We start from the raw sequence: 13,394 nt of genomic DNA on the forward strand, positions 1-13,394 counted from the left end.
GCAGCTCCAGGCTCTGCTGCTCCCACAGCCTGGGCACACAGGCACTGCACAAGCCAGGCACCTGCACTGCCACACTTATTTGATCACCTTAGCCATAATTTCAGCCCAAGTCAGGTTTATTTGGTAAACACAGGATTAAGAGTGTGGGAGAAAACCAGCAAATGTTTATGTTGTATGAAAAGCAAAACTTTGTGTCCAGCCCTCTCTTTTAAAAAGGCAGATGTCTTACTGGAAAAAGTCAGAGATTTTCAGCCTTCTGACTTCAAAGTTCTCATGTTCATGTCAGTGGTTCTACTACTTCTCCATATGCACCAGGCTCTTCTTTATGGTTATCTTCAGAGGCAGTCCAAGCAAAAGGCTTTTCTAACCCTTAAAAAACCCTCAGAATTTATAAAAATCTTCCTCTTTAACCTAGTAACAAGCTTGTGACACTCTAAAAAACGCTCTCTCTGGCCTGCAGGTGTGGATCCTGACCTTGCATGAGACAGGGCACAGCACAGTGTGTTCTGCCTCATCTGGAGCAGAGATGTGACTGCAGGTCTCACAAACCCACCACACTGCACCTCCAGGTCTCCTCCCCTGACTCCTGGGCACATGTTCAGCCCAAGCTAAATGAACTCGACTGAGCTGTGTTTACCCTTGAAGACAGACACACAGAACAGCCACGCAACTGCACAGGGCCATTAACAGGGCACTGGCTCTCTGGGACAGGCAGGATCAGCAGACATGGACTGCAGTGTGCTCCAAGCAGTGCAGAAAGAATTCACATAGGGGAGCCCTCAACATGAGTTTAACAGTAGATGCACTTAAAACAGTCACAAAATTGACTTTGGACCAAAGCCTTAGAAGCAAACATCAGAAATAACTGGCTTTCCAGTGTTCAAAAGAACTAAATTCCCACAGAAAAGGGGGAACAAGAGATAAGGACAGTAGCTACTCATGAGACAGGGAAAGAGAGACATATGTCCACGGTTACAGAGCCTTGGTCAGGGCTGAAGTACAGCCACAATAATCTGGCCTGCCCACACACAGTCAGAATGCCACTGAACCAGAGTGGAAAAAATAGGTATTGACATCAGACACGTTACAGTGCAAAGGAGGAAAAATAGCTCAGCCCACATATAACATATCCATGCAACAAAGAACAATTTCCTTGAAATTCCTGTCAAAAGGCACGCTGCTCTATCATCTGTTCATACTTGAGATTCCAACAAACCAGACATGCTCTGGCCCATCTCTCTCCTTGGAAACAGGTCTCTGAGCCCAGCTGGCTGCCTCGTGTGGGCACGCTGGTCTGGCTGGCAGAACGTGAAACGTCCTGGCAAGCCTGCAACTCTCCCCAAGCCAACAAGTTCACTGAGAACTTCTACTGTTCTCAGTAAAAAGGAATGAGCTAACTGTGACTTCCCTCTTTTATTCTATGCAATTTTAGTGTAAAGATAAGCTAGGGCAGTGTCCTGACAAAGCTGCCAAAAAAAGTAAAGGAGCCAATGCTGACTGACAGGCTGTAGCTGAGCTGCAAGAGATGCACTGTTTCTTCAAAAATCATTGGTGTAGTAACATAAGCATTTTCTATTCCAATGTATTCTTAAAAAGGGGGGGAGAATAAATCTAAAGTTATTTTCTGGAATAGTTTATGGGAAACTCTAGGCAAGGGTCAACAGTGATATGTTTCTCCTAAATGGATATTGGTGTCCTTACTGCACTTCAGGAGAATGTTCAGAAAAGCAAAAAAAAATAAACCATAAGCCATTAGAAAGTCTAGAAAAGGAAAACAAAAGAAAAATATTAAAATATTTTAAATATATAAAAGAACAACTGTGATCTTGGCATTGCAGCATTTCTTTAAAAGGAAGGCTGGTTCAATAGTTTAGGATTCAGAAGAGTCAGAGAACTCCCTTGTAGATCAGCTCACAAACATCCAATTAATAAAAGAGGAGCGCAGTCCTACCCTGGAGCACTGTGAAGACAAACACATTAATGACTGCAAGGCTCTCCAGTTCTCCACTGAGGGGTCCACTTCAGAAATAAGAAAGCCAGACAGAATTAGTGAGTGCCAAGAGTGCACCATTAACAACACCAGTTCCAAGCAGCCTGATGACTTCTCTAAAGCACCTGTCCTGTAGCAAACCAGAATAAGAGAAGTACAAGCCACAAAGGATTTCATTATAATTTTTTACTTCAGGACAAATAAATGGAAAAATTCTCCAGAGCCTCATCACCAATGTGTGCCAAGTAACTTCATAAAACCCTGTACAAAAGATGGCACTGCAGCTAATCTGGCTCAATTCCTTTCTGAACAAACCCAGAGTCTTTCTGTAAGTCACCAGTTCATTACAGAAAGTACCTTCTGGTTTCCACGAGCAATCTGCACAGGGCACAGAAGGTGCACACACAGTGACACATTAAACAGAGGACAGCACAGTGCAGGGATGCACAAGCTCAGTCCACTGATTGCCTCTGCCCCTCCCCTGCCTTGTCCCAGCACCCCCATCCCCTTCCTCCCCCATCCAAAAATCTGAGCTAGCCCTCTGGGAAACAAAGGCCAAGCTACAACTCTTCCTTCAGTGCCACTCTTCGACCTACAGCTCCACAGGGCTGGGTTCAGCAGGGCTGGGTGCTGTTCTGGACAACAAGGGGCTCCTTTTGCTTCCAGCTGATCTGAACACCTCTGTCCTGGGGAGGAGAGAGCTGGACAGCAGCAGTCCAGCACACAACAAAAGGGGAGAAGAAAGGGCTGCCCAGACAGAGTGATGCAGAGGAAAAGGGGGTGGATGTTGAGGAGAGCTGGAGGTGCACTGCAGAACAAACAGAGAGGAACAAGTCTGGGTGAACTCCACTCAAAGCCAGACTTCATTTGAGCATTTATGGTTCACCAGGTATATTTTCACAGTCTCCCTCTCTCTGTATTACACAAGACCACTGGGCACATTACACTTCTTGCTTAGCATTTACTCCAAGCAATTTTAAACCACATCACAGTTCACAGTCTGCAACGAGAGCAGGTGCCACAGAGCTGCTCTGGGTGAAAAAAACTGATCTGGCAACAGCCCAAAACTCCCAGAGTGGTGAGAGGCTGGCAAAACCAAACGAAACAGCTGTAATTGCATTCCTTCTCAACAATACATTGGCCTCCTCATGTGTGAAGAAAGACCTCCATGGCACAAACACACCTGCAGGAAGATATGGAGTCTCAGACAGACCGTTCAGATGCAGAGTTTGGAATGCTGCATCTGTATTTAGCTTCACCTCGTATCTGTCTGCTGGGAAAATCTTTAATCAAACACAAGATGTTTCAGAAGCAATCTCACAGCCCAGACCCATCTGCAAACCTCCCCAATCCTGGGCAGTGGCTGCCTCCCAGTGTCCGGGAAAGTAACTGCACACACTGAAGGAAAAAATAAGTTTCAGTAGCTCAAGCAACAATTTCTGCTTAAAATTTTCCTCTATGCCCTCATAAACAATGCACTCTTTTTAACACATCAGAAAAAAAACATAATTCCAACAAGGAAATATTTCCTGTACCTAGTATTTATTTGGTGCTCTACAGCTTCTTCCTATTACAGAAAGTAATCCCTTCATAATTATCATTTATGCAGAAAAAGTGGGGAGAAAGCCACAAAGGCACTAAAATCCCACTCTCACAGTGAACTATCATGAGAGAAACTTTCTGAAAGATAACTCAAAAGATTTTGCAGTTTAGGCTTACCATTCATAATATCATCTACTAATCTCTTTAATCTGCATAACACCAAATACCCTTTGGGTAAGGAAACACTGCTGCAAGTTTAATCCCAGCTGGAGATGTGCCAGCCCCTTGCCCTGCACAGACCAGAACTCTGCCTACATGAGGCCACAGCACAGAGCCTTTCCCAGCAGCGACCAGTCAGGCTCTCTGGGCAGCACCAGCAGGGACAAAAGAGCTCCTGTTTCCACTGCTCAGATGTCATCAGGCCACACCTGTAAGGCAGCAAGAGCTTCTGGGAATTCACATAAATAAAGCACACACTTCCTCTGTCTGCTATTTACAACCCAGTTATAAAAAACAAATATATGTAATGCTTTCCTCTTTCTTCCACACACAGACTGAGACTGAGTATTTTCTACTACAGGGATCATCAGCATGATGAAGTGAGGGGATATCAGGTCTAAAATTCCAAAGCCTCCCTTTTTTCAGCTAAAAAGAGATCCCCAGTAAATCTCTACATTCATTTCAGCAAAGCTGATCTCACAAATATGATCTTTAAAACAGCACTCCCCTTAAAACTTCTTTTGCTTTCACCAAGGCATTTTTGTTTCTCCAATACACTAAACAGGAACCTGAGCATAAGGAAAGCAGAGACCTGATGTGAATACACCCATCATTACTTACTTCTCCAGTGATTGGATTGGTTCCATATTTCTTTATCCAAGGAACAATGCTCCTGAAAACAGAAGGGATAAAGTAATAAGTGAAAAACACCATCTGAAACCTCTATTAGATGGGCATTTTCTTATTTTTCTTGCCAACTTGCTAAGACCAAATGATGATTAAACAGCTGTAACCAGCTCAACACCACAAAAATAAAGGTAAATTCAGGCAGTAACTTACAGTATGTCAAAGACTGTCCCATCTGGTGTGCAAACTGGGTATTCAAACGGCTGCAGAGACAAACTAGAAAAGAGAGAACACATTCTTGTCAGCAAAATCAGCTGGAAATCATGGTGAGAGAGGCAAATAACACGTTGCTGATTCACTTGCACATTAAAGCAAGGCCTATACCAATGAAAATACTGAGTGGCTTCCAATGCCCACTACCTGACTCTACAAAAATTAGAATAAGAACAAAATCCACGAGAGGAACTGGTGCTGCCCTCAGAAACCTGCAGCTGTCATCACTCACAGCCACAGAGCCAGGGGATGCTGTAACACCCCCAGACCTGCTTTCATTGCCACGTTCAACAGAAACACTCCCTGTCTTTGCACTGGAATTGGCTGGGGAAAAACTGGCAATGACATCCCTAACCCATGTCAGGGATGCTTCCATAGCCCAGGCAGCTGTTGGCCAAGCAGCAGCAGTTTGCAGATGTGGAAGGTAACTTCTTGGACCACCCAATTTACAAGAGGATTTCTAACCCAATTCTGCCAACTCCCTTCTTTCCCTCCAGCACTTTAAACAGTAAATTCTAAACAGAAAAAAATGGCAGAAATATTCCCTCAATCTACCTAATCCCTGCCTCAGCAAGAGGAGTGATTGACCAAGCATGTTCTGAGCAGGGAAAAGTAGACTTCAAGCCCTGATTGCACAGATTTGAAAGACTGGAATGGCCACAGTCACTGTCCTGCATTATTTTATCACTTGTGTATTCTTTCAGCCATCAGCTCCCACCTCTGCAGACACTAAACATGGCAAGTGTAGATATTGTTTCAGTTCTTAATGAAGTTTTTCTTGCCACACCACTGTCCCAGCAGGTAGGAGGCAATGAAAGTAACTGCTTTGGTTCAGTGTCAACAGCCTGATAAACAAATGCATCATTTAATAATGATAATGTAAATCTGTTGTCTTACCTGCAGTGATCAAATGATAAACGCCTAAAATTAGTTCGAGGAAGGTCTGTTCATGGGAAAAGAAAACCCATACAACTGAGTTTAAGAAACACATTGCACTCTAGGTAACAAAGAAACATTTGAAAGTTACATTTTGCTATGTCAGTGGGCAACTTACTGATGATAACACAGTAAAGCTTGCAAACCTGTAACTCTACCAGACTCCCCTGCCCTGAAATTACACGGCCAGAAAAGGATCGCAACAGAGCTGAGGTTAAATCTGATTGTTAACAACACAAGGGCTCTGCCCCAGCAGTGGGTGCAGGACTTCTGGAGGGCGGGGACGCTCAGCGGGGACATTTCTGAGCAGCTCATGGGCTCAGCACCCCATGTGCTCGGGGAGGGCCCCCCAGCGCCCGCCCAGAGGGACGGGGGGGCCCCTCGGCCCCTTACCTGCTTTCTTGCCCCCGTAGAACTGCGTGTACTCGGCGCACGTGATGTACCTGCGGGACAGGGGGCACTGAGGGGAGGCCCAGACCCAGACCCAGCCCCAGCCCCAGCCCCAGCCCCGGCCCCGGCCCGGCCTCCCGCACCCCCGGCCCCGCCCCAGCTCACATCTTGTCCTTCTGGTGCTGTCTCTTGCCCATGGCGGCGGCTCGGCCCAGCCCCGGCCCGCTCTCGGCCCCAGCTCAGCCCGCGCTCCCGGCCCGGCCGCGCCTTCCGCCGGTGCAGCGGAACGGCCCCGCCGCGGAAACTGCGGCGGCGGGCGGAGCGTTCCGGGGCCGCGCCGGGCCGGGCCGGGCTGGGAGAGCCGGGCTGGGTGTTCGGCCTGGAAAAGGGAGGAGGCAGCGGAGAACCTTCCAGGGCCTGCAGGGCTGCGGGGAACCGGAGAGGGACTCGTCAGGAGCTGCAGTGACAGCACAGGGAGTGACTGGGAACCGAAACGGGAGATGAGGGAGGAATCCTTCCCTGTGAGGGGGAGAGGCCCTGGCACAGGGTGCCCAGAGCAGCTGTGGCTGCCCCATCCCTGGGAGTGTCCCAGGCCAGGCTGGATGGGCTTGGAGTAACCTGGGCTGGTGGAAGGTGTCCCTGCCCATGGCAGGGGTGGGACTGGATCAGCTTCAAGGTCCCTTCCAACCCTTAACGTTCTGTGATTCTAAAAAGGCAACTAAAGTTTATGAAGTTGTCTTAATAAAATAAATGGTCACAAGTCTTCCTCCCCTGAAGAAGGTGTGTGTGTGTTTGGAGTGAGTGCTGTTTGGCACCTCTGAGCTGCTTGGCACCTGCTTTTAAATGTAAAATTCTGCTTCACGTACCCCGGGTGAAACTCAGGCACAGGTTACTTCCTCATCACTTACAGGCCAGGCCAGAGGGCAGCGGGTGCTGCTGGTGGCACTGCAGCCCCCTCTGCACAGTGTGATACAGCCTGAGGTAGAGCCTTCACAGCCCCCTCCGGAAAAGGAAGGTGCTGAACATAGCAGAAAATGTGAAAATGAACAACGTAAGAAAAATGTTCCTCTTAATTTAAATATTTTATTCCATGGAATTTAAAATCATAATATTCCTGGTCTGTCAGGCAGTGACAGAATCTCCCAAGAAAAAATAGGGAGAAGAACCTGCTTGGTGCCCAGCATGGAGGTAGCTCTTCACGAAAAATAGTTCAGCATCTCTTCAAAGACTCAACAACAAAGAAGAATTTACCATCCCTTAGCTAATTACCTTTAAATCCCATTAAATAACCTTAATTATAAGACTGGTATAAACAGCACAAGGCTGAACAGAGGATGGTCAGAATCCCGACACCTTTAGGAGGAGGAAAGAAGCACCTGTGCCAGAGCTTTCACTTATCAAACACCTCCAAACCCAGCCATGCTCATTTTTCCTTTCTTGTTGAACCATCTTTCTTACAGCTGCCCACACAGAGCCACTGGGAGCCAAACCCAAACAGAAGTGACTCCCAGACTCCCACTGACTGCACCAGGCTTTGGACCAGACTGCCCTTCTCTGCAGAACACGGTGCCTTATCCCCTGTTTTAATCCCATCAGTTGGTCCTTGGCTGCACATGTGAACACAAGGTGAGCACAGCCTAAAGGTCCCTTCCAGCCCCAACATTCCATGAATGTGTGTTGTTACAGTTCTCCTCTGAGGAACAGAAGGCTGCTCCCATGAGTGCAGACCAACTGGCAACAGCATAATGAATCACTTACAGCACTGCCACAACTGGGTCTTGCTATTAAACCTTTGGGACTAGAGCTCAGGGGGACTTGCTTGGCTTTCCTCATCACCTGCACTTTCCCCACCAGGTACACACAGCATCAAACTGTGTTATCGCTCCATTTCCAGCTGCTTGTTGAAGACTCACTGATGCCACACTGGATCCCTGCTAAGGCAGTTGTTTTTGTTGCTCTTCAGGACCTGTCTGTGTTCAGCCTGCACAAGGGCTGTACAATGAAGTAAGCTGGTGTCTGGCAGCTGAAGAGGCCACAAAGCCCTGCAAATGAAGGGGTTTGTGCCTTAAAGAACACATCCTCCCTCTAGGACCCAGAGAACCACATAACTGCAGAGCTGCCTTTGTGAAAGGGGTTAGTTCCCTTGGCCACAGCAGCACAGCCAGTCTGAGGGTGAAGGATACTGTTTGTTGGAAGTTTAGGGGAGAAACGGTCCTTTTACAAGGGTTTAAATACACTTCTTTCAATTCTCTTACTCAAAAACATTTCAAAGTAAGGCTCAAACTGAGGCACACCCAAACAGCAGGGCCTGGAAAGAGTGCTGCTTCTTTTCCAGCACCAAACACACTCTGGGGGAAGAAAACAACTTGATTGATTTGGTTTCAGTGGAATTCCAAAAGCACTCCACAAGGAACACGGCCATAAATGCACGAAGCTCATTCCTTGCTGCAGCACTGACCACGTCCATCAGTCAGGGGAGGCTGTTGGGCTGTGCTGTGAGATGATGAGCACTCCCACACAGCTCCCTCTCCTCAGCCCACTTGGGGCTCGGAGGGAAAACGCTGTATCTGTCTGCAGACATCAGCAGCACTTGTCTGATCCTGCTTTCAGAGGACAGATCATCCAGACACAATTATTTCTTTCTAGACACGTTAACGTGGTTCAGCCTGTGCTGACATTTCTGGAGATGCCTGTGCCCTTTGTAATGATTCAAGACCATGGTTTTGCTTTTTGGGTTTTTTTAAACCAATGCAATGTTCTTTTATTTTGTACTTACAAAAAGAGCCACCCCATTGTATCCCTCCCCCTCCCCCCAAAATGCCTTTTACAAACATTTAAAAATTAAAAACCTGATGATGACATGTTAATTTGGTAGAATTACTTTGAAACATAGCTTTTGTAATTAGAGTTAAATTTCCTACAAGATGACTTTGTAGAGATAGCCTGATTATTGGCCAAATAAAATTCCATATTACAAGTTAGCAAATTCTAGTACAAAAATAGTCCATGTGTTAGAACAGCCTCTTATTATTATTATTATATTCACAGGAAAGAGTCTATTGGCTGCATAATACCTTAATCTTTATGAAATTTCTTTTTACGTGGCTCATTCATCTAATTTAATATAGTGTTGAGCCTCAATAAATCCTCAGGCAAAAAACCCTAAACAGGGTTAAATATGCTGAAGTACTGTGCTTTTCACAGGACATCCAAGAAACCGCACAAACAGTTCTCAGCTAGCTTTAATATGAGATCCAGATCCAAAAGGATCCCCCTGAAGTACATATCCATGACTTCCCACAGAAACAGAGGCCACAGCTTCGATGGTGAAGTTTCGCTTGGGGAACCGTCCAGCTCCTCCACTCCTCCTTTCCCGGAATCCACGGGGACCTTTGGGCACAGCCCCTCCCTCAGGAGTGTCCCACTGCCGGGGCTCTCGCTCCTCTCCTGGCTCTGGCTAATGCTGGTCAGCAGTTTCTCTCGGACCAGGCCCCACAGGGAAAATCTGGGAACATGCTACTTGTCTCTCAAGATGTCCAGCTGCTCTTGATACTCCGTGAAAAGCCTCTGGAAGCGGAGGTTCTGTCCAATAACAGGAAGAAGCTCTTTCAACAGTTCTCTCTTTCGTAAACCCTGCACGAAAAAACCACAAAAGCATCCTCAGAATCTGTTATTTGGTATCATTAATATATTCCATGGAGCCGTTTAAGATTCGTGCCCTTTTTCCTGCCTGGAGAGAGCTGCATATTTTATGTTCTTACTCTGCTTACATGACTCCTGGAGTAAAAGCTGTGTTACACTGCCCCACTCCTGAGGCCAGTGCAGCCTCTGCACCCTCCCGGTGCTCGGGGAGGGGACACGGCACTGCCATGTCCCTGTTTCAAGGCTGCTGCCTGAAGAACGTGGGGACCTGAACATGCAACTGTGCTCCACCCACGTGAGACTGCAGCCAGCAGCAGAGCTGACACTGGGGCAGCGAGCACTGGGCTCTGGTCTCACATGAAATAAATCTGAACTCCACAGTAGGGAGACTTTTATGAGATCAGAGCAGAGCATGGAAGGGGTCATGTTCTGTAATTTTCATGGGAAGCTCTTCCTTGTTTTTTATTAAACTATTATCAGGACTTACCATAACTGTTGATTCCCACTGACTTCCAGCTGAGTAATGGACTGGACCCAGTAAATCCTTGCATAATTCTCGCAAACGATATTCAAACCCTGGACATTATCAGAAATAAAATCACAGTCACAAGCATTTCACAGACAACATTCAGGAGAGAATTACAAGTACCTAGAGTAAAATAAAACCTAAAACATTGATTTCTGAAAAGGCATATTACTATTCTTACAGCATATTTTGGTAATATAAGATGATTTTTAGAGTTCTGAAAGGTTTTACTTAAAGTTCTCAACCCCAGAAACACTACTAAAGATGATCTAAAATTGGGAGAAAAACTGCAGTAATTACTCTAGTTCGTTTTAAGAGCTGCCCTGAACCCAATCTCACTCCCTGCTCCCACATAATGATACCAGCTTTTAAAACCCCAAACACTGGAAAACTGACAGACTTCAACAGCCAGAGAAGAATCCAAAAAACATATCACAAGAGTTAGAAAGCTACAAGATGAACATCATTGAAGGGGAAACGTTGTCAGGTTGCATTATAACAGAACTAAAATGGATCCATATGCATGAGTTATTTTAAAAAAGAACACCTTTAATAAAACCACACACAGTTTCCAGGCCAGCTTTATTCACCCAAAAATTAGCAGGGGGAATTCCCTTGCAAGTAACTTGCCAGTCAAGGTAAAACAGACTGAGTATTTCAATGGATTAGAATTCAGTCGATGTTGAGACAATCCTAAGAATAATGGGTCAATAATAGGATGTGCCATTTTCAAAGTTTAGCAGCTCTAGAAAACCAGTGAAACAGCAACACACAGGTGGCCAAGCAGAGCTGGCTGTGCCATCCACCCACCCACACAGGGCAGAGACACCCGGGTGGTGCCAGATGAACCCTGTGCACACAGCAGACGTTCTCAATTAGTGAAGGCTTTTAAAAGTACAACCATCTCCTTAACATATGACCCAAGAAGAATATTTTAATTTCAACTGGGGAATCTCCTTAACATATGACCCAAGAAGAATATTTTAATTTCAACTGGGGAAGGACAGAAAGAACCATATGAAGTTCAACAAGCTCTCTTGTTAAATAAGGTAGGGGTCAAAAGGCAAGAATTAATGAGCCCGATTTTAATTCTGCCAACACCTATGAGGTGGCCTAACACCTCCCTCTGTGCAGAGTGATAACAATGGGGAGGAGTAAGGCTGAATTAATGCAACAGGAATTACTAAACTAGGAATGCACACAGGCAGAGATACAACAGAGATCTTTAGAATCCGAAAAGCATAAAGTCAGTTGTTTAACCTTATTTAACATTAGCTTACTTAACAGCACAGAGACAGTGTATTCAAATGTAAAATAGACACCAGCAACCTTTCTTGTGGGTTTCCTTCCTCACAGAATTTAACCCCTGAGCTCACCAGTACAGGTGGTTGAATTTTTAGAACGTAAAAAAAGAATGAAGTGCCAGGAATACGAGCAAATTCCCTGCAGTTTCCTGTGCTCTGGTACAATCATCAGGGACTGAACAACTCCTGCACTTCACACCAGGCAGCAACTGTCAGCTGCCTGAGGAACAGGACACACTCTACCAAGTGCTGCTGGTGTCCTTGGAACATCTGTAGCTGCTCCCAGACAATACATATGATGTGCCTGAGAGACCAGGGCATTTTCACAATGCAATTCCCATTATTTAAGTCTGCAGATGGCACTGCTTCCCCAGACCACGGTCTGTTCCCAACCAGCGTGTCCAAAGAGGATTCCTGAGGCCTGGGCACTGGAGAAGCAGATGCACTGCACAATCTGTTCTGGTGTGCAGCAAAGCCCGAGTGCTGAAGCCAAGTGCCAACAGGAGAACATGAGGTGCCACCACACCCCCAGGACAGGACAGAGTGCTCCTCAGAAGCTGCAGAGGCAGCACAGCCCCGGGTCTCACCTTCATTGACCAGGTACCGTGCATAGATGAGGAGCCAGTGGCGATACTCGTGACTGGACTGTAACATAAGTGCTGCTGCAATCTGGTTCTCCAGGTAGGCCAGGGTTGTCTCTTGTTGCACTAAATGAGGCATGGAGAACAATCTTGCAGCTTGCCTTCCTGAACTGCAAAACCAAAATGGATTAACCAGGCAGAGAAACATATAAGCTCAAGGAATCTGTATTTCTGTAGTACTTGCTACACTACACTTCTCTTTCACAGGCACCTAATGCTTCCAGAGCTCGAGCTTTTAATGATAAAGGCAGCACTTCAGAGCACACTGCCTTCACCCCACTGGACCACTTACAAGTATCAAGGTCCACAGAGGGTTTTCTGCCTCCTGTTCTTTTTCTCTTCCTTTCCTCTGTCTTCTCTTTAAAAACACATGCTTATCAGTGACCAGGGGCTCCTGAATGTTTATAGGAAATTAAGATGACTGACTGCCTTTGTCTTTCTTTGCCCCTCACAGGTAAAAGTCACAAAACAAACACAAGATACAAAGTCAGATTAAAGCATTTAAAGGATTTCTTGCATATAAATGTACTGTCATAAGAAGGCTAATTAGAAAAAATAAGCAGTTATTAGAATTTTTTTCAAAAAGGACATTTTTCAGTCTGTTATCTTTGTTCTCTCATTTGTTTGGATTTCAAATGTTTTTCACAATTAATTCCCCTTCCCTCTAGAGAACAGCAATAAAATCATACAACTCTATACAGTTTATCTCAGAAAAAAAATTAAACTTAGATGTGAAGAACAGAAGTAGCAAAGAAATCTGCCTGGGAAATCTAATTCAAATCTGGATGAGGACAGACTATTAAACTACCTACAGGAGTCTGCTCTGGCTCACACAATTCCCTGCTGATGTTTTCACATGTTAAAAATATGCATTAGATGACTAATCCCTCAAAGACTTCATTAAATAGATCCTTTGAGAACAACTGAACTACTCAAAATTTGTAGGCCTACTCCAGAAAGGTGGTAAACTAAAAACTAAATGCAAAACGTAAAAAAACCCCAGTTTGGCTAATAAAAATATTACATGAATTTCAATTGGAAAATTACAGAATTTTCCAATACTTAACCCATCCAATAAAGAGGAGTCATAAAATAATCAAATTTAGAGCATGCTTTCCTGCCCCCCCCAAATCTCAAAAGTACATTAAGATGCAGACTATAAATGTGCAAAGGTTTGAAAAAGCCCCGTATGAGCAACTGATCCTTTCAGAGCCATTGGCATGTGCAGAATGAATCCCTGACTCAGCAGGGAACACCCCCCCCCCCAGGGGTGCAGAATGAATCCCTGACTCAGCAGGGAACAC

The 13,394-nt window shown here is 45.5% G+C and overlaps 2 protein-coding genes across 2 annotated transcripts in view; both read right to left on the reverse strand.

Moving 5' to 3' along the window:
* Nucleotides 1-6,249, reverse strand: part of PPIL2 (peptidylprolyl isomerase like 2) — a 64,414-nt gene extending 58,165 nt beyond the window's left edge. The window contains exons 1-5 of the mRNA XM_027652017.1: nucleotides 6,143-6,249; nucleotides 5,981-6,030; nucleotides 5,549-5,594; nucleotides 4,592-4,654; nucleotides 4,373-4,424 (exon numbers count right to left, since the gene is read on the reverse strand). Of these exons, the coding sequence (XP_027507818.1) occupies nucleotides 4,373-4,424; nucleotides 4,592-4,654; nucleotides 5,549-5,594; nucleotides 5,981-6,030; nucleotides 6,143-6,174 (243 nt within the window). The 5' untranslated portion in view covers nucleotides 6,175-6,249. The remainder of the gene's footprint in view (nucleotides 1-4,372; nucleotides 4,425-4,591; nucleotides 4,655-5,548; nucleotides 5,595-5,980; nucleotides 6,031-6,142) is intronic.
* A 2,952-nt stretch (nucleotides 6,250-9,201) lies between these two features.
* The window catches only part of LOC113951222 (protein HIRA), a 29,152-nt gene continuing 24,959 nt past the window's right edge, over nucleotides 9,202-13,394 (reverse strand). The window contains exons 23-25 of the mRNA XM_027651953.1: nucleotides 12,037-12,200; nucleotides 10,107-10,195; nucleotides 9,202-9,610 (exon numbers count right to left, since the gene is read on the reverse strand). Coding sequence (XP_027507754.1) covers nucleotides 9,494-9,610; nucleotides 10,107-10,195; nucleotides 12,037-12,200 — 370 coding nt within the window. The 3' untranslated portion in view covers nucleotides 9,202-9,493. The remainder of the gene's footprint in view (nucleotides 9,611-10,106; nucleotides 10,196-12,036; nucleotides 12,201-13,394) is intronic.

This window comes from Corapipo altera, unplaced genomic scaffold (assembly GCF_003945725.1).
Source record: "Corapipo altera isolate COAL_440 unplaced genomic scaffold, ASM394572v1 67, whole genome shotgun sequence".
Classification (NCBI taxonomy): domain Eukaryota; kingdom Metazoa; phylum Chordata; class Aves; order Passeriformes; family Pipridae; genus Corapipo; species Corapipo altera.